Source organism: Podarcis pityusensis (assembly GCF_964106645.2).
Source record: "Podarcis pityusensis genome assembly, chromosome: 7".
Taxonomy (NCBI): Eukaryota; Metazoa; Chordata; class Lepidosauria; order Squamata; family Lacertidae; genus Podarcis; species Podarcis pityusensis.
Genome location: NC_138031.1, coordinates 26076473 through 26097186, shown reverse-complemented (window position 1 = coordinate 26097186; position 20714 = coordinate 26076473). Strand labels below are relative to the sequence as shown.

Below are 20714 nucleotides of genomic sequence, written 5' to 3'. Positions count from 1 at the left end.
TTGTCTTGAAGTGATCCATCTTCCCCCTACCCCTTTCAATTTAAAACAAAAACCCCACACTAAGTAAAGCTATCAAGTCTATTTTGCACTTACTGAATGGGTAAGTAAAATTAATTAGGTTCCATTCTTTTCCAAGTTTTACTTATACACACACACCCCTACAAAGCACTGCAGGGGTCAGTTGGACCCCAAGAGTAAGGCTCCTGCTCCAAATTGTCCTTGACCTGATGGAAAGGCTAACACTCTCATAGTTCAAACTTCCAAACACTGCTTTCTTAGATGTAATGTAATCAAACCTAATACATGCATGGAATTGGAATCTGCATGTTAGAACTATGAGATTATAGATTATACCTGTTCCATTAGGAGCAGCCCAGTGTTACACCTAGGCATTCTGGGGGTACTGTTCCTGACAGCCCAAGGGGAATTTAGATTAACATAGCCAGAACCAATATACTTTAATAGTTTGTGTGTTAGACTACAGTTTTTAAAAAATCTCTTACTAGGTAAAAATTTAAAGGTGTCCTCTGGCCCCCAAATGTTGAATACTGTCAAAATTTGTATGTGATGATGGGTAATTCACCAGTTTTTCAAGCATCCATCCCCATGGTGGCTTCAATGTGAAATAAGATGGGTTCTCTGAAGAAAATGGTTGTCTAAAGAAAAACAAACCAAAACAATGGCATGCAATATAAAAAAGCAGAGAAGGGAAATCTGGCCTTCTAGATGATGTTGAACTACAACCAACCCTGAACTTTAGCCATATAGGCTGAGGCTGATAGGAGTTAAGAGTCCAACCGGTTTTACAAAGTAAATGGGGATTTGCTACCGGCTAGTCAATACAACATCACAAATGGCGCTGAAACTGGCAAATATCCAAGGAGAGGAATAAACCATCGCAATAGCAATTTGCCAGAGGTTTGCCAAGCTTTTCGTACCAGTGAGCACATTTTGAATTTTGAGAGTGTGCTGTGGGAACCAATCACAAAATGGCTGCCATTGGGGACATGGCATAACACAAAATTAGACTAGAAACCCCATCAACCTTAGGCTTACCACAAGAAGTCAGCTATGCCCTGCTGGTCCTGATTGTGAAGATCACCACAATACTGAATATACACTGATGCTGTTGCTGTCTAGTAACAGGGAGCACAGCTCAATGCCAGGAAAACTATACAAGGTGGCCACACCACGCTCATTCTCATCTCACAGAAATCACTATTTATTTCATAAAATTTATACACTGCTTGATTAAAAAACAAATCTCAAAGTGGTTTACAAAAATATAAAATGAGGAAATCAAGGAAAATTCACAACCATACTTTAAAACATAAAAAGTTTAAATATTAAAACAGAGATAAATTACCTTGAGGTAATACTAAAATTACCTCAAGGTAATTCTAAAATTACCTCAAGGTAATTTAGAAGGTACTGTACATTTTGCTGCATAACTTACTTTCTGGGAGGGCTAGAGACCTGCTTTTTTCTGAAAATGAAAGCTAAGACTCTGGGACACTTGCCTGGAGACACATACAAAATCCTTTGCAAATGTCAAGATTGATGACCCCTGCATTTTAATATTGAAAATGCATTATAACCGTGAAAAGTAACTCCATCTAGTAGTGCTTCCTCAATTTTCATTGTAGGTGTGCAGTTGAAAGTAGTCTGCACTAAATATCACAAAAGACTGCAGTTTGAAGAAGACCCAAACAAAAGTGTTGTGCAGAGATGTGGAATAGAAAATGGCTACATTTCCTTTTTTCAAAAAGATCAATCAGGAAGCTCGCTGATACCAACATCATGGGAGTTGAAGTTTGGGGATAATACAACTTCCCTTTAAACTCTTGCTTTTACATATTCATCCAAGCAGCCTTTTCATTCAACGGACCGTTTCTTCTTCCCTGGATTTTTTTTTTTAAAAACTCCGTAAATCAGTAGTATGAGGACACCCAATTACAGTGGTACCTCAGTTTAAGAACTTAATTCGTTCCGGAGGTCTGTTCTTAACCTGAAACTGTTCTTCACCTGAAGCACCACTTTAGCTAATGGGGCCTCCCGCTGCCGCCGGAGCACGATTTCTGTTCTCATCCTGAAGCAAAGTTCTTAACCCAAAGTAATATTTCTGGGTTAGCGGAGTCTGCAACCTGAAGCGTCTGTAACCTGAAGTGTATGTAACCCGAGGTACCACTGTACCATTATTCAAAAATTTGGGAAGCCAAGTGGACATGAAAATATGCATCTTGGGTTGTTTAACCAACAGCCCTAGAACTTCAAGAGATTCAACTATCTTCTAGTAGTACCAATATATTTCCTGTATAGCCTGTAATTTGTACAATTTATAGAGGAAGACACTGCCAAACTACAAGACTGGTTCTTATTAGGGCTGTCATACGCTAATGGGTGTAAAAAAGCAATATACAAATTAACCATCCACATATTTCATTTAGGTACATTTATTTTAAAAGAAATGCTAAGCTGAAATTAATAAAAAAACATTCAATATGCCATTGAATGTTACAGACAAGAATCCAAAACTTGCATTCAACTTATTATTTATATTCAAGAGTAACTAACAACCTATGCTTTCTAACAGATGCAACTGCACTGCATCAAACAGCTTTCATTTTAAAGCAATTAACTATTTACAAATAGATGGATGTTTTGTCATCACTTTCCAAATAACAAAAACACAAATCTAGTTTTATTCTATTAATACTGCAAACATCTTCACTTTGCCTCCTAGGCATTTTCACATCTACCCAAAAGTTAAACTAACTTTGCGGTTGCCAATTGGCCTGTCATTTAATTCATTAATAGCAGCCACTGCCTCATTATAATTCATCATGGCAAGAATAGCTTCACCAGAAGACATTCCATATTCATTGCGCAGAATAGAAAGAGATTCTGGTATGATTTTATAACCGTGGAAGAAATCCAGAATTTCATTAGGAGAAGCTTGAAACGGTAAATTCTTTAATTTAATCAATGTGACACGATCTGAGGCACCACTAGAATTATAGTCAGGCCTAAAATGCCCTTCTTGAAAACTACCAGGAATGCCATCACCAGGAGGCCCTCTAAAAAGATCAGATGAGCCAATAAAATCATCAGACGGGTGTCTATAATTAGACAGGTGCTTTAAGTTCCCATGCAAAGAGGATCCTTGTGAACCACTGGGGTAAAAATGTTCACTTCTTTCATATGTATGGAGATTATCCTGTATCTTTTCATTTGATGTTGATGAAATATTAATACCAAACTCTTGCATTTGTTCCTCAGAAATACATCTTAGGAGTACCTCTGTTCCCAAAAACCGCCGGCGATTTAAGCTTTCAGCTTTGCGGGCTTGTTCTTCAGTTCTGAAGTTGACCAATGCTTCCCCAAGTCCAATTCCTTTGTCATCATAAAGCAAATAAATGTCACTGTTATCAATATTAAATCCTGCAAAGAACTTCTGTACTTCAACATTTGTCACATCAAATGGAAAGTTTCTCACATATACGCAGGTCTTTAAGCCAGAATATTCATCTCTATCACTTCTTTCATTTGCATGGTGCTGTCTTTCTGGTGGTACTTTTGCTTCAGAAGATCCAGTTAAGAACAACAGCTTTTCTTTTGAAATGGGAAAGATGAAAATCGGCTGGCCAAGCAGTTTATCCTTGTGAAAGGTCAATACAAACTCATACACCTTCAATGAGTCACACAACAGAATTGCATCTTTCGTCTTTTCATCGCCTTCTGGCTTTAAAAATATAATAGGACTGGCAGTCACACCTGGATGCCCAAAGAACTTTATCAAATCTTTCTTCTCAACAGTAGGTTGGAGATTTTTAATGAGTATATAATATTCTCTGTGTTGAGAACGAGACTGTGTCATAAACCTCTGTTGTGGAGACCTTGACCGGGTGCGTGCCATAACCCTCCATGGTGGTGACCTTGACCGGGTGCGTGCCATAACCCTCCGTGGTGGTGACCTTGACCGGGTGTGTGTCCTTACCCTCTGTGGTGACCTTGACCGGGTGCGTGTCCTTACCCTCCGTGGTGACCTTGACCGATGGTGTGCCTTAACCCTCCCTGGAGACCTTGAATGGGTACGTGATGTAATCCTCCCTGCAGGAGACCTTGAACGAGTGCGTGCCATAACCCTCTCTGGAGACCTTGAACAGGTGCGTTTTCTTGAGGACAAATAGTCTGGCTCTCTTCGTGAATGCTCTCTGCTTGAAGAAAATGTTTCCTTATTCAAATGATGACTGAAATGTTTGGTATTGACAGGACTGCCAATCTTTCCACCAAACTTAATCCACGTTCCTTTACCAGAGGTTCGTACGATAATAAATCTTGAACCCATATACTCTCGATCACGTTGAAGCCCTTCCGTGGCATCGCTTAATGTTGCAAATTTTACCACGGCGTCTCCATTATTTTTACCATTAATTTTTCTCATGGCTATTCCCTCCACTTGCAATCCAGAGAAGAAATTGCGTACATCATCTTCTGTTGCAGAATAAGGCATACCACGTATAAATAGGTACACACTTGGAAATGGCTCTTTGTTAGGCTGATTATAGTTTGGTTCCAACATATCTGTATCACTGTTTCGAGATCCATTTGAACGGAACTCATTCCCCAACGGATCCATGGAACTACAGCTAGATTGATGCATTCCTTTATTAATGGCTGCAACTAAATTTGAAATATTGCCAATTCCAGATGCGCCTGAGTTAATGGAACCTGCCCGTCTTCTCCTACTAATTTCTATTATAGTCTGCATTTCTGTCTTGCTGCTAAGAAAGAACTCTATACGTGAATCCTTGATAAATCCTCCAGAATAGCTCATTGCTTGTCGTGCATCTTCATCTGTTGCAAATATAATGAAAGCTTCCCCCTTTTCTCCTCCAATGATATGCACACCTCCATCAGGAATATTCAATCCTGAGAAGAAGCGGCGAATATCTGCAGAACCCGCAACAACAGGAAGCCCCTGTAAACGGATGACTACCGCCATTCTGAGCTCAGCCCACAGCAATAATCACCTGTGGACAAAAAGGTATATGTGATAGCAAGCCTTTAGTACACTGGGAAAGTTAAGTGCTACAAAATAAAAAATAATTCCTTCATTGGAATAACAAACCTATTTTAATTTGAAAGTTCATACACTATTCAATCTGAAATTCCGCACTGTTCCACCAGCATTCCCCATTTTAAAAGCAACAATATCAAACATCACTCTTCTTACAATCTATAATAAGACGTAGCAAACCTTTCACAGAATATATTCTAGACAACTGTGGTCCCATGTTCTTGCCATCCAACAGCAAAAGCCAAGAAAGATCTGTGATCAAAAATGTCTCACAACTCTCTAGCAACTTACACAGAAATCTTAGATTTTCAGACATTTATGTTCTATCAGTAGAACAGCCCACCTCATAATGAATCAAATTTCAGTCATCCTTGCCCCATGATCAGGATATTGAATTGCACATCTTTTCCAGTCACAAGCCTGGGAGAAAAAACCATCATCTCAGACAAAAGAAGCATTAAGCTTTGAAGCTTACCTTTTTTTCCCCTTTAGAAGACCTGATAAAGTCTGTGAAATCAATTTAACTGTGGAAAGAAAATGAAACATTATTAATGGTCAAGAAGCAGGTTTACATACTATGCTGTGTTACTGTGGTATATTCATAATCATGGTCAACATTAGTAAGAAATCAAGATTGGTATTCTTGTGTTAAAATTATTTCCCAGTCCAGAGAGGCACAAAAATCAAAAATAACCAATCTCAACTGAACAACGTTTTGGCCAGAGTATCCATTTAAGACAGATTGCAACAAGTGAAGAAAATAGTTTGAAATCAGTCTTCAAAAGATCCACAGACAGTTGGGTGGAAGAACCCAAAAGTCCCACACAAAAATAGGAGTCGGCAGTTGTTCTTAAATTCTTTTCAGAAGAGGGTGACAAGATGTTCGCCTGTAGTTTAATTCGTTGTTGTAAAGATGACCATATTGGAAGAAAAATCCAAAAAATTAAGTAAATTCAGGAAAATATACTGCTTATGCCCATTCCAATTTCACCACGAATGCTTGTCATTCAACCACAAATCCAGAATACAATATATTCTATGATATCTCTTTAGAGCACTAAAACATCACGAAAGTTAAGGCACTCAAATATACTGACTACATTCATAAAACAGTTTCATGGCGCTTTCCAAGCCAATCTTTTCACAAATTCCATAAAATACATAAATATGAAGCAACAGAAACTGGGTAGCCCAAAACCGGAGGTTCAACTGAGTTCAATGAAACCTACTCAAAAATAAATGTCCGAATTATCTAGCATATATAGGAACGGTGCAAGAACCCAATTCATCTATAACTGACCCACACGACCAAGAAAGCAAACTATGAAATCTTATTTACTTTAAACTTGATTTCAGTAAAGTACATCGAGAAGGCCTACTTTCTTTCACCCCCTCTGCAAAGATCATAGACCACCAATCTGGAAGTTTCTAACAAGGGCTTTTTGAGAAGTCTGAATAGTTCTCTAAAAGCACTATCAATATCATACTGAAATCAATGGCAGTATTCTAATCAATAGGGATTAATAACATCTCATTACTCAAAAGGCTAATATCAAACATTCTTCTTATATGTTGTTATTGTTGGGAAGCAAGAACAAGAACATAAGAATAGCCTACTGAATCAGGCCAGTGGCCCATCTAGTCCAGCATGCTGTTCTCACAGTGGCCAACCAGATGTCCTTGCAAGCAGGGCATCAGTGTAATAGCACTCTAACAATGCTAGAAAACCAGCTAAAACTGTTCTAGAATCTAAATACTCCTAGGTAACTCAAGATCTTACACCAACACCATGGATAAAATCCACCATGTTTTTGCGGTTTTTTAAAAAAGACAACTATAAATTATTTTTCAGTCCCAGCAGAGACCTCCAAAGCAAGTAGACAAGTCTTCACCGCAAGGCAAGATTTTACTTCTAGAGCCCCATCCCCCAACAATAACAAAAAATGAAACAAATATTAACAATTTACTGTAGCAACTCTTGGTTATCAGGTGTGGACAAGGCATATAAAGATTTAGATGAGTAAATAGAATTTAGATCAAAAAACAACTAGGGAAAATGGAGAAGTTGCAAAGTGTTTTGTATATCCACAAAATAGTTATTCCCAATTAAAAAAACCCATAAGTGTTCTTTACTCCTATGCAGTCCTTGCTGAGAAAGAAGCTAACACAAAACAAGAATATAGATTCCTACTAAAACTGGCACTTCTAACTCCTATCCTTAACTGTTCATGATAATGACATTACTGGAGTACTGTAGTGTCTAGGCTATTCCTTCCCAGGGATTGGTGCACGATAGAACTCAGGGATATCCTGACAGAGCAAAAATATACTTTGTACAGAGTATGTGAAGTGCAGAGAAGGCATGTCATCCTGAGCAACTAGCATTCTTCCTTTTTCTCCACGTAAATGCTGGCTAGAAGAAATCACACCACCACAGAACATTTCTTGGCCAGCCATGAAGAACCATTTCTTAAAACAAGCTGTGAATGCGGTCGGCATCTCCTTAGTCCTCCGTGGTTCTCCCATACCAGTTCCTGTACATTCCAATGCACTCCCAGGGATGCCAGCGGCAGAAAGGTCCAGTGGGTTCCAAGGGATTGCTATTAACCAACCATCCGAGTACGCGTGGGAGAACAACAAATTCTGTGGCTAGGAGGACAAAAAAGAAAAACCAAAAGCCACGATGCCCGTCACCGGGTATGAACTGGAATCACCAACTGGATCAGCCACTCCTAAGTCAGAGCTGTAATTGGTCCCCACGCCGGAATGATTTCCGTCCACACAAAAGAACTGTGTTCGTTTGAAGGCATTATTTTGTCACCGCACCTACTACGCCGGAATGGGGAAGACATAGGCGCGGCCTCTCCCTACAAGCAGCCACCAGGCTCTCCCCGTCACCGGCTGCCCGCGCACCATTGAATACCTTGAAGTTAGCACCCACCGGGGTATCGCTCGGCCCCTTTTACCACAAGGGAGAGAAGCACAGTACGGGGGGCAGGAGGTGTTTCTGCAGCTTAAGAGACTCACTACCGAGAACAGTCAGGCAGCTTACCCGCGTGCCAAAAAAACAAACACGCGTGTACACATACACCCGTGCACGCACACGCGTGTACACACACACATACACACACGACCACCCTTTTAGCGCTACTAACCAGGCCCGTGCGGGGCGAATGGACCCGGAGAGCGCCCAGGCTCCGCGACTTCCCTCAACGGAGGGAAGGAAACAGCGCGACCGCTTTGCTTTTGCTACTGCGGGAAAACTCGCCAGAACCAACGGCGCGGCCTCTTCCGTACGACCTCGCCACGTCCGCAAGCGCGCCTCGTCGCGGCCCGCCCGGCTACACCAGCTGAAACACGCGCGGTACTCGCTCGCCTCCAGCAGCAGCAGCGCTACTCTCCCCTCGCTCTGCCTCACAGAGGGAGAGGCCCAACTGCAAGAGACAAAATGGCAGCCGCCCTCGTCTCCGTCTCCCTCAGAGAACCGCCAGGACGTGCGCAGGGAGGGGGCGGAAATGGTTCTGCTGCGCACGCGCACAAAGAGTCCCCCGGAAGCCGCCCGGCAACTAGTGCGCATGCGTCTGTTGTTGTACGGGCAACTCGAGGCTTCACCAATCATTTTGCCTTGTCGTATCTCTTCCTGTTAGTATGGCACATGCGCAGAAGAAGTAAGTGGGGAAATCCAAGTTCTTGCGCAGTGTTGTTTCGATGAAAAGGAATTCGAGTGTGGAAATACAGCAGCTGATTTTTTACGTGTCTTCATTTCCACCTCTAGTTCAGAAATCAATCTGTGTGCCCTTTTTGTCTCCTGCCAATTTTCGTTTAACTGCAGCTAAGATATAAACTTCGCGCAGTTTTTTCCTGTCTGAAATCGAATGGAAAATAGGATCTGGGGTTGGCTATTCCGGTTTCTTAGTGTTTGTCCAAAAAAAATTGGTTCTATCATCACCATTGGCAGTAGCTCCTAACAGCAGTCTTATAATTAATCTGTGCTTTATGTGGCACCTACACAGTAATCTCAAAGCAACTTCACTACCAAAGAAATGCACTTATTCCCTGGTATGAACGAAACACCCATCTTCCTTGATTTGGAATTTGCAACCCTACGCTTTAACCGAGGGAAAAAACCCTACTGAATTTGGGGCAGATTTCTTCTGCGTAGACAAGCTTAGTCTTTCCCCATAGAAAAACCGTTTATTGACTTGATGTAAGAGTGACCGTGTAAGGGACGTGGGTGGCGCTGTGGGTTAAACCACAGAGCCTAGGGTTTGCCGATCAGAAGGTTGGCGGTTCGAACGGGGTGAGCTCCCGTTGCTCGGTCTTGTTGCTCCTGCCCACCTAGCAGTTCAAAAGCACACCAGTGCAAGTAGATAAATAGGTACTGCTCCAGTGGGAAGGTAAACGGCGTTTCCGTGCGCTGCTCTGGTTCACCAGAAGTGGCTTTGGCATGCTGGCCACATGACCTGGAAGCTGTACGCCGGCTCCCTTGGCCAGTAAAGCGAGATGAGCGCAGCAACCCCAGAGTCGGCCATGACTGGACCTAATGGCCAGGGGTCCCTTTACCTTTACCTTTAAGAGTGACCGCAAAACAGAAAAAAACCTGCCTTGCGAAAGGCCAATTTCCCCCCTTTATATTTGTCGAGAAAATTTTAGGCAGATCCGAGTATTCGGTCAACTAAGGCTGTAATCCTAACCCCAATTACCTTGGGAGCAAACCCCCTTGAATTCAATAGGGCACCTACCGGGGAATGGTTATGATTTGCGCACTCTGATATTTTTGGTCTGCCTGGCGTCCCGTAGCGGTCGCTCCGAGACGCGAGAGCCTATTGGCTGCGCCGCTGAGGCAGGCAGCCGCGGCCGAGGCCTCGGTAGCCATGGCGACGACGAGGCGTTGGGTTTGCGCGGCCTTCTTCTTGCTCCCGTTCGGCGCGGAACTGTCGGGAGGCCAGGGCTTCTTCCTCCCGCTGCACCGGCCCCAGGGCTGCGGTGGGACGCAGTACTTTGACATCGCCAGCCTGAGTTGCGGGCAGTGCGGGGCCTCGCAGAGGAAAAGCTCTCGGGGTGAGGCGAGCGCGGCTTACAGGCGAAATCCCTAGGAAGGGCCGCCTGGCGAGGAGCCAGCGCCTCGGGAGGGCTCCTTCCCCCGCTTGTATCAAGGCCTCATTTCTTCCCACTTCAGTCATACTCCCGAGTACATCAGCCGACCCATTGAAATCCATGGCGTTCCCATTGATTTGAATGGGCCTGCTGCTTCCAGTATGGCTAACGTTGCGTATTGCCCTATGTCTCCCTCCCTCTAATGTTTCAGTTCAAATGCAGCTACAACGAAGAAATCGTTAAAGGCCAAGCAAAATAAACTGCAAGGGTCCAACCCCAAACATCTTATGTAGTTACAACAGAACGCAGCTGTGTATGCAGTGGGTCTATGGGGTTTTCTTCAACGTGTGAAGTAATGGGATTTATTCCAGGACAATTGATAAAGCATTTTAGAGAAGTGATGCCTCTGCAGAGAAAGCTTTTTCATGAATGCCTATTTGGTCTTGGTTTTGGATACGTAAGGAGGGCCTTTCCTGCCATCTTCGCAAGAGCTAAAGAACTCTGAGCTCAAGAATTTGTTTTGAGAATCACGGCTGATTTTGCTATCCTTTGACAGAAAAATCCACGCATCATGACCCCAATCTTTCGTCACTTCATCAGTCCAATTAGGATGGGGGGAGAGTAATTTTGTTGTTGCTATTGTAAAACTATTGGGAGTACAAAAAACCCCAAGTGATCTACCAGTAGACCCTGATATGACACCTTGCTGTAAGATATGGCTTCTTCTGTCACTCCCTGGTATATTGTTATTTATATAGCATTGTCAGTGTGCATGGTTAGGTTGAAAGTGTGACAGGTCCAGGGTCAGTCAGTAAGTTGCACAGCTGACAATAGGATTTGAATCCAAGTTTCCCCAAGCAGAGTCCATTACTAGCCATCAAACCACACAGAAGTGCCAGTGGAGATGGGGGCTTTTAGGATATATTTCAGAGAGGTAACCTTGATAGAGCAAATTGGATTTCAGTTTGTAGCAACTGAAATAACAAGTTATTGTGTTTGTTTCAGGTACATCATGCACTTGTCTACCAGGATTCAAGTTAGTTTCTGATAATGGTGGATCTTCTATAACTTGTGAAAAATGTCCAGAAAGCACGGTAATGTTATACTTGCAATAAAATCGAAACGGTTTTTACTGCAAACAATGTATAGATGTACTATATAGTTATAATGCAATGAGATTTAAAATATTTTAATATGTGTTTTCTTAGAGTGGAGTTACCCAAGATGGATGGGACTGCATTACTTGTCCTAAAGGCTTAACTAGTGAAGGAAAATGTAAATGCCCTGTTAATGAGATCTTGGGTAAGAATTCTATGAAGTTGTTCATTGTGTTAAAATATTTGATTTCTCCAGCAGAGGAAGCAGTACTGAATATTTTTGTGGGTTGTACCTAATATTTTAAGTCCATGAATGGAAAGAGCTTCAATTCGTGGAAAGAGAGTTCCGCACTTAAGAGAGTTGCACACCAAGGCTGTGTACACACCATACATTTAAAGTACATTATGTCCCCAAAAGAATCATGGGAACTGTAGTTTACCCGTCACCAAGTTACAGTTCTCAGCACCCTTAACAAACTATAGTTCTCAAGATTCAGGATGCGGAAAGTCATATGCTTAAAATGTATGATGCATACACAGCCTCAGAAAGGGTCCTTCTATTCATAGGATGAAAAGATTGGATACAATACTATATGTTTGATTTCTGTCTTAAGAAAGTAATAAAAATATATTAGTCTTTTCACCTACCCAATATCAAATACTATGCTGCATTTGAGGAAGGTAGTTTTTGCAGCTATTCTACTATGGGCTTCTTAACTAAAATCAAGAGGTCAATAAGACAGAATGATAACAACAGAGACAAAAAATGAACATATAAACTTATTAACTTGCTTTATATTGTCAGATGATTTGTCTGTCTAACTTGGCATTGTCTCCTCTGGCTAGCTTTACAAGACTTGAGTTGAGGTCTTCCCTGCTACCTTAGATGCTTTAATTCAGGAGTGAGGAACAGGATCCAGTCAGTAGGCTAGATCCTGACCTCTCCCCCACCTGTGGGTCATTTTGACAGGTTTCTATAGCATTAAGAGACCCATCCATGTGTAAAAAGCACTTCCAAGTAGCTGGTTTTCTAATTGCATCAATCCCTTACGTCACATGGAGTTTCACTCCAGAGAGTTCCAAAAGATTTTGGAATGATTTTTCAGTATCCGCCAGAGCCTATGGAAGGAAGAGCAGTCCTAGAAGGCCACAGCGTATGTGCAGAACACTGAAAAGCCCTTTGGATCACAGTAAAGTTTTAAATTTGTGGCGTGTGCATTAAGCAACTGAATGTTCTAACTTTTTTTCTGAAACATTGCATTTGTACACGGTTATTCACATATAGATATTATATGAACCTATATGCCATGTTACTATATGTGTTCATATTCTCTTTTTACTTAGTGGAAAGAGACACCAATGGTGCATTGTTGGCAGATGCATTATGTGTTCAATGTGATGGGAAAGGGAAGTCATTTGCTACTTCAAATGCATTAAATAACATGTAAGTATTCTTTTTGTTGAAGACTTGCTTTGGGAGAAGGGATTGTTGATTTATTCTTTTATTCATGCACAAATATACAAAACTGGAAGTGCAATTGATACAAATTTGCAAAAAGTTGCAGGAATATGGTTGTATGCAGTGCTTTTTTTCTAAAAAAATGTTTAGGGGTACTCTCATTTTCCTACTCATATTGAAATACTGCCCCTCAATGAGGCCAAACTTAGATTCACAAAATGTTTAGGGGAATGCATTCCCCCAGAAAAAAAAGGCTGGTTGTATGCAATATTACCCAAGTAACATTCCATGCATGCAGTCTTACCCTCATCTCCCCATTCACCACAAAATCCATTTCACAGAGGCCACCAACCCTTTTGGAGCAGACTTTGAAGGGGGCTGCAGGGGAGAGGAGGAGGAAGTTCTGTTGTGCAAGTAGAACGCTGCTCTGTGAGCTGAACAGCATTGCATACAACCTATAATTTCAAACTTTCTGAAGCGCTCCCATGTTTAAAAGAAAAATGGAATCAGATCAGATACATTTTCAGCTTTATAAGTCATAGTTTAACTAAATGTCAGGTCTGTGTGGTTTGCCCTTCTTCCTCCTTCTAACATATGTTGGCTTTGGTGCTCCAGTCTTTGACTCCTTATAGCCGTTTCCTGCAATATTTTTAGATTTAGGACCCGCCTTTAACACAAGCAGCTTCTTAGTTTTTTAACCATATATTTCCCTGCTGGTGTTACCCACTTTAGGCTGGGTTGCAATCCAGTAGTGGGTTCTTACTCATTGGTTGAAGACCAATGCTTTAAAGCACAGTTCCCCATTACAGCTGAAATTGGGAGCCTCAGTTTTATGTCAGGTTTCTAAAAAGGATTTAAACTTGGTTAGTGAACTGATAGAATTCAGTGTTGTGCTATGACAAATGTTCTAGCTACACAAGCATTTTACCTGTACACTATTTCAGGGTAAAAAAATCCTTCCAGTAGCACCTTTAAGACCAACTAAGTTAGTTCTTGGTATGAGCTTTCGTGTGCAAGCACACTTCTTCAGATATCTGAAGAAGTGTGCTTGCACACGAAAGCTCATACCAAGAACTAACTTAGTTGGTCTTAAAGGTGCTACTGGAAGGATACGTATCTGAAGAAGTGTGCTTGCACACGAAAGCTCATACCAAGAACTAACTTAGTTGGTCTTAAAGGTGCTACTGGAATGATTTTTTTATTTTGATTATGGCAGACCAACACGGCTACCTATCTGCAACTATTTCAGGGGTTCTCTTGAGGGACCCCCAACCAGCCAATTTCAGAGGGCACAGTGGGAGGAGAGGGGGGAAAGTCCCATAATGGGGAACTGGATTGAAGATACCAGATCTGGAGCACTAGAGGAAACCAATGGAAAACTGAAGCAAGGAGGCTCAAACCCAACACTTGTTCCTAGCTTTCTATATTGTAGTTTAGGAAGCTGGCAGTGATATGTCCAAAAAGATCCATTTTCAAGAAATTACTGATAGCATGCAAAAGGAAGCTGATTCTGGAATATAAGGGCAGTAGTTTTTCTGTATAGGTGGAAGAGAAAGTTCAACTCAACATCCTCCTAAACATGTGCATCATTGAAAAAACCTCAGTATGTTTTTGCTACTTTTTCAGTGCTGAAAAATATGTGTAAACCTATAGCTGCCACTTGAAGATATTTCTATGAGGAGAACAAGACATTATAGAAAATGCTAGGTATCAGGCAAAAATAGCATTCCCACATCTATGCCACATCTCATCTGAAGCATCAGGTGAAACTCACTGAGGGAAATCAATACATCATTCTGCTAGTTTACCCAGCAGCAGCCTCCAATGCTTATGAAGCTAGCATGAGAAAATCCATAGTGTGATCATATTACATCACATAGTGAGTTTCATAAGATATTATAGTAGGAACAAGACACAGTGATATCATTTTTTGCAGCATTTTTGTCTTCCATAACTCTACTTATTTCTCACAAGCATATCTGAGTTGGATACTCTGAACTGTTAGATATGTGCACCTGATAGAACAAATGGTACAGTCTGATTTTCACAAATGCGGCAAGTCTGTTCTCTGGTGTTGCCTATGTGATGTTATTACATTATAAAGGATTACTAAACTATAAGGTATGAAATGCCTTCAAGAAATGCCTTCACATTCTATTTTTATCTTTTTAGGTGTATAAGATGTGAACCAACATTCATCAGTGTAAACAAGTCATGTAGCTGTTCTGAGCCCAATATTTTAGTAAGTATAATAGGACATCTTTGGGAGAAGGAAAGGCTAAGGAAATAACCCCTACACAAATCTGGAGTGGAGTCCCTAAGACAGTTGGATGGTGTCTTGTATGCCTCCTTCTTGCAACTCCTGCAGCCAGGTTGGTGCCACATGCATTGCTCTGCTTTTCTTTGGACCTCATAAACGAGGTCAAGCGGGGATCTTGTTATCTGGGCAGCCCAGGACCTCACTGCTCAGGCGTGCACCCCAGGTGAGGTCACCGGTGCTGCTAACGCAGCAAAAACAATGCAAGAGGCAGCAGTTAAGAGTTACCAGTCTCTGCAGCTACAGCGGGCGCTTTGATTCTGCAGTGATTTGACTTTGCCCCCAGAGGTGCGCTGCATTGTTCCTTGAGACGGATGCCAACAAAATAATAGGACAGTATGTAGGAGAAGCAGTATGAGTTATATCCCACAGTGGGAGGTTTGCTCATGTAAGCTACCTTCCCTGTCATCACATCCCAGGTCCCCTGACCCTCAAAAGGTGCAATGTCACGGTACTGCAGTAAGGGAAGGACACAGAAAAGGCCCATTGTGCAAGTGGGATTCTGCTCGCCTAACTGGATTCATGCCTCTTTTCATTTGTGACAAAGCTATTCTAATTCTTAGCCTCTGTCTTTAAAAGTAGATATTTACATAATTTGATTTTTTTTTAACTATCTTTTCAGACAGGAGGTTTATGCTTCAGGAGTACTGGGAATTACCCCCCAAAGGGAACTGCAACAGTACGCTTTGGAAAGCTAGTAAGTCATAATAATAATCATTTTGTTTGCATGCTGCCACAGAGTGTTTGCAGACATTCAAGGTGATACATTTACACTTAAAATGAGCACACATACACGCGTGCGTGCACACACACACACACACACACACCCAGCAACAATAGAAATACATCAATCAATGCAAAAATATAAGTACATCATAGATATAAGAGCATAAAACTAAACCCTCATGGAGGAGTCGTGCACAAGAGCGTTGTCCCTCCTGTGGTTTCCACCAGCTGATATTCAGAAGCATTACTGCATGCCAAATGTATCCACACTATGTTAGTATGAAGAACAATAAAACAATTTATATCAAAACAGCAATATGCAATGCAATAAATAATCGTGTTTACATATCATTCCAAAAATTGGTTACTCTAACTATAATTCATTGCATTAAGTAAATAATTGTTTTTTATTCATTATTTATCCCCCTTTTATTGTGCTCCTTATCTAACAGATACCTGTTTTGTGGTTGCAAAACATATATGAGAGCCAGTGTGATATAGTGGTTAGAATGTCAGAGTAGGACCTGCAAGACCAGGGTTCAAATGCACACATTTTCTCTAAAGCTCACTAGGTGACATTGGGCCAGTCACTGCCTCTCAGCCTAACCTACCACACAGGGTTACTGTGGGATTAAGTGAGGAGGGGAAGAACCAGTGCTTTTTTTTCAGGGGGTGCTCAAGGGTACAGCGTACCAGCTGTACCAGCACCTGGGGGGATGGGGGGTGTTGGGGGATGTTAAAAAGTGTGGCACTTACTGTAACAACTTCATGGTGAGTACCTGCACTTATTTTTCTAGGAAATAAAGCAGTGGGGAGAAGCATTTACAACACTGAGCTCCTTGGAGAAAACAATGGGATATAAATACAATAACATAAATAATACAACTGCTATAAATATTTACAGAAGCACCTACTGCCCACTAGCAGCATATTACTCCAAAAGCAGAATAAAGTTTCTGGTATCCATGACAGTTCAATCCTCCCACAACAACAGTAGCATTAAAAAGAGAGCACAAGCCTCTATGAGGTGAGGGCCTGCTCTTCTACCTTGAACCAAAACAATTTGCTGTAACCATTTTGACTTTCTGGTCTTATTTATAGGGCATCACCTTGATATCAGCATGGTTTTCAAAAAACCTACAAGCGTCAGCAGCTGCTTGCTGGGTAAGCTTTGAAAGTTTTTCTCTTTCAACAGGATTATTGATAAGTATTACTAATACACATAGTTTATTATTTTGGGATTCCATAGATAATCTGTGTATTGAAACCTGGTTGCAGTTTTCCCTGGTGCTTTGAGGTATTGAAACAGTGTAGAAGTGTAAAATGTGCTTCAGAATGCCTCTTCCCAGAGTTACTTAAAACTTCTCAAAGCATTAAAAAAAAAACTTAAAAGAGCTAGAAATGGTATTCTGAGATGATATTTTCAGTTTTAAAATATCTTTACAATCTTGTAATAATTGTCATTGGCTTATCTCCTTGCAGCTGTACTCCAACCTTACATCTTGCCAAACACTTGGAAATATGTGTGTGATGAACATGAATAGTTTGAGCTCTGCCAGCACAGATGCATGTGGTCTATTTCAGTATGTTTTTGCAAATACTGCTGGACTTGGTACTGTTCATTCCATATCATTTTGGTATGTGGTATTTGCTATTCATAGATAGATAGATAATCTAGAAATTAATAGTTGCAACAAACATCATGTAACTGTTTGCAGGAGACAGAACCTTCCATGGCTATACTATGGTGACCAGCCAGGATTAGCATCACAGGTTCTTGACACAACCCAGTTTCCTGCTAGTTTCACTTTTAAAGGAACAAACAAAGTAAGTTACAATTTTTTATATAAAAAAAACTTTGAGTCCAGGTTTATTCTTCGTGTGATTCAGTTATGATGGGATTGCACAGGTTGCCAGATTTCCTCAGAATTTTAATGTGTACCTTGTAATTGAGGCTGCAGTCCTCTACTCCAGGGGTGGGTAACCTGCAGACCAAACAGAGAAAGAAAGATCTGGGCCTCTGGCCAGAAAATATTCCCCACCTCTGCTCTACTCCAGTGGTGATTAACTACATTGGTCTAGATGACTGGATCATTCCTTAGCAAAAGGACTTGCATTTGGCACGATATACATTTGGTGCCAAATACAAGCCCCACAGCGATTGGTTCTGGTCCACTGAGGCTAGCATTCAGCACTAAATTTAAACAGTGGCAAATGCAAGCCCAGTTGCTAAGCAACAGTAAAAAACACATGTGTATGCTTCTGATTGTTCCTTGGCAGCCACAACTTTACCTACTCGCACATGGCATCAGGTGAGCAATAGGTCATCATGGATGGGCCCAAATACTGGCCTAGTGGGCCCAGTTTGGCTCATGGGTGAGACATTCCCCACCCGTGCTACACTCATCTGGCAGTAAGTACAATTTAGTTCAGAGAGGCTTAATTCTGAGCAGACATGTAAATGATTGCACTTTTGCAATATAAACTACTTTAAGTATCAGTCATAAAATCAGAAAGATTGGGGGGGGGGGCAATATACATGAAATGACCAAAATGTTTGTAATTTCAGCTCTAATGTCATTTGGAGAGTTTGGTTCTACATTACGCTGGCATACCTGCTAGGTTTGATTTCCTTGACTGTCTTCCCAGCCAAACTGATCTTTTACTTTACCCAAAGAAGTTGAATTCTCTTCAAGCACTTTATTACTGAGTTTATGCACAGCAGCTCAGCTAGTATTTAACAGGAAGCAGAGCTTGCAGACAGGTTGATAACCAACTGATGGTTATATGTTGCATATTATATAACTGTAATGTAACTCTGAAATAATTGTTAATTTCTAGACCAAACACATAGCATGTACTCCATATTGTTTGTTTTGCTGAAGCAGTTTTATTATACACTTTAGGAACATCTTGGGGTCTGGTTTATTATACAAAATTCAGCTTTCATTTCATTGATAAGTTTTTGTTAAAATATGGACTTCGTTCCCCACAATAGTTTGAGAACAACAAACTAACTTCACACTTGCATGGTATTGTGTGTATTATATAATGCAGCTACCTGGTAAAGCAGGAGATTTAAATTTGATATCTAAATTTCTTTAGCAAAATTATAGAGGAGGAAGTGAAATGCTAATAATATTTTTGTTTTGTTTCATGTGTGCTGTGAGAAATGTCTAAAATATAAAATCTCAGTTTTTAAAGGCACTTTTATCTTCATTGACAGAATATAAAATTGCAGTTTATTGCTGCTTCATATGATGCAGGGGGAAATTTTCTTAAATGGCAGTATTTAGAAGGTGGTATTTTGCAGGTAAGCTTGCGTTTGTTATTTATGATACATCATGGATTAAATTTACAGCCGTGAACTAAATGAGGGAAAGAATGAACACATCATTTCAAAGCATCTAGTATTTAACATATCTCTTTTTTCTGTGGCCTCATAGTTTGTAAATATGTTGGTCAGCAAAGAGGGGGGAAATGGCTCAGTCCAATACTGTGCATGGTTCTAATGAACATGCAGAGATCCAACTAAGCTGGATCTGGCTTGTTACTTCAGTGTCTGGAGAAACTTTGTGTACATAGACTCTGCTATTGAAGTGAATTTGACAGTTCGTGCTCATATAGGGTTTTGAATATGCAGTGGAGCCCCATGTGCTGCCCAGAGCCACTGAATAGAGGGCACTTTGATTATTAATCATCATTTTTTCCATTCTCTGCAAGTGTTCTGTTCACGTTTTACACTACCTGTTCGCTTTTATTCATCATTTACATATTAAGTTAGCAGAGGGAGCTGAGTTGACTAAGTTTATTTCTTTTTTCCCATCCACATACGGCATAGTTCGACCTGCCTGTCCTGAGAGACTATTTCTGAAATGTTTGAAAGATTAATTTGCTTTGGTGGAATGTGAAAGAAGCAAAGTTGGCTTTTAAAGGACCAGCTACTGTCACAATATTTTTTCTGTTACTTTTAAAGCTTATGTTTACCTTTTATTAAAAAGTGATAAATGCAGCAGTTTGTGTTTTGTGTTTCTTTGAGGGGGTACTAAGTATGTGAAGACTGCACTAAAATATGCAAAATGTTTGATGATTATCTTTTTTAAACTGCAGCTTTGCCCAGATACGCTAACTAAACTGAATGCTGCTTACGTTTTTGGGACAACTTATCAACAAAAAGTAAGAGTAATTTAAAACAATATTATATACCGGTATGTTCATGCAAGCTGGAGAAGGTGCAGAAAAGGACAACCCAAAAGATTGGGGGCGGGTGCCATTCCCCTGCAAGGAAAAGTTACAGCACTAGAGCTTTAAATGAAAAACAATCCAGGTAGGGGTAGGAGGAACATGATCAAGGCTCATGAAAGAATGCACTGTGTTGAGAAAGTAGATAGAAGTTTTTCCTCTTTCTCTTATATACTAGAATCATGGGTCACCTAATGAAGTTGAATGTTGGGAAATTCCAGACAGGTAAAAAGAAAGTACTTTGCAGAGCCCATAGTGAAACTGTGTTGTCGTTTAGTTGTTTAGTCGTGTCCGACTCTTCATGACCCCATGGACCAGAGCATGCCACGCACTTCTGTCTTCTACTGCCTCCCACAGTTTGGTCAAACTCATGCTGGTAGCTTCAAGAACACTGTCCAACCATCTCATCCTCTGTCGTCCCCTTCTCCTTGTGCCCTCCATCTTTCCCAACATCAGGGTCTTTTCCAGGGAGTCCTCTCTTCTCATGAGGTGGCCAAAGTATTGTAGCTTCAGCTTCAGTATCTGTCCTTCCAGTGAGCACTCCGGGCTGATTTCCTTAAGAATGGATAGGTTTGTTCTTCTGGCAGTCCATGGGACTCTCAAGAGTCTCCTCCAGCAACAGTGAAACTATTAAACTATTAAATGCATTACTGTGAGATGTAGTGATGGCTCCCAACCTGGAAGACTTTAAAAGGG

General features: G+C 41.0%; 2 protein-coding genes across 8 annotated transcripts in view; one reads left to right on the top strand and one right to left on the bottom strand.

The window, feature by feature from the left end:
- Positions 1-8531, bottom strand: part of RBM12B (RNA binding motif protein 12B) — a 41452-nt gene extending 32921 nt beyond the window's left edge. For 2 of the 6 annotated variants that reach the window (XR_013988538.1, XR_013988539.1), the window contains exons 1-2: positions 5556-8226; positions 504-656 (exon numbers count right to left, since the gene is read on the bottom strand). Coding sequence is in view for 2 of the 6 variants with exons in the window: in XM_081013370.1 (XP_080869496.1) it covers positions 2756-5005 (2250 nt within the window). In the remaining 4 variants the exon portion in view is untranslated. The other 4 variants (XR_013988536.1, XR_013988537.1, XM_081013370.1 and 1 more) reach the window with 3 other exon arrangements.
- Positions 8532-9926: 1395 nt separating this feature from the next.
- TMEM67 (transmembrane protein 67) overlaps positions 9927-20714 on the top strand; it is a 31812-nt gene continuing 21024 nt past the window's right edge. For both annotated transcript variants that reach the window (XM_081013316.1, XM_081013317.1), the window contains exons 1-11: positions 9927-10141; positions 11183-11271; positions 11386-11479; positions 12619-12718; positions 14906-14975; positions 15673-15747; positions 16878-16940; positions 17259-17413; positions 17495-17603; positions 19003-19089; positions 19887-19952. In XM_081013316.1, the coding sequence (XP_080869442.1) occupies positions 9955-10141; positions 11183-11271; positions 11386-11479; positions 12619-12718; positions 14906-14975; positions 15673-15747; positions 16878-16940; positions 17259-17413; positions 17495-17603; positions 19003-19089; positions 19887-19952 (1095 nt within the window). In that variant the 5' untranslated portion in view covers positions 9927-9954. The remainder of the gene's footprint in view (positions 10142-11182; positions 11272-11385; positions 11480-12618; positions 12719-14905; positions 14976-15672; positions 15748-16877; positions 16941-17258; positions 17414-17494; positions 17604-19002; positions 19090-19886; positions 19953-20714) is intronic.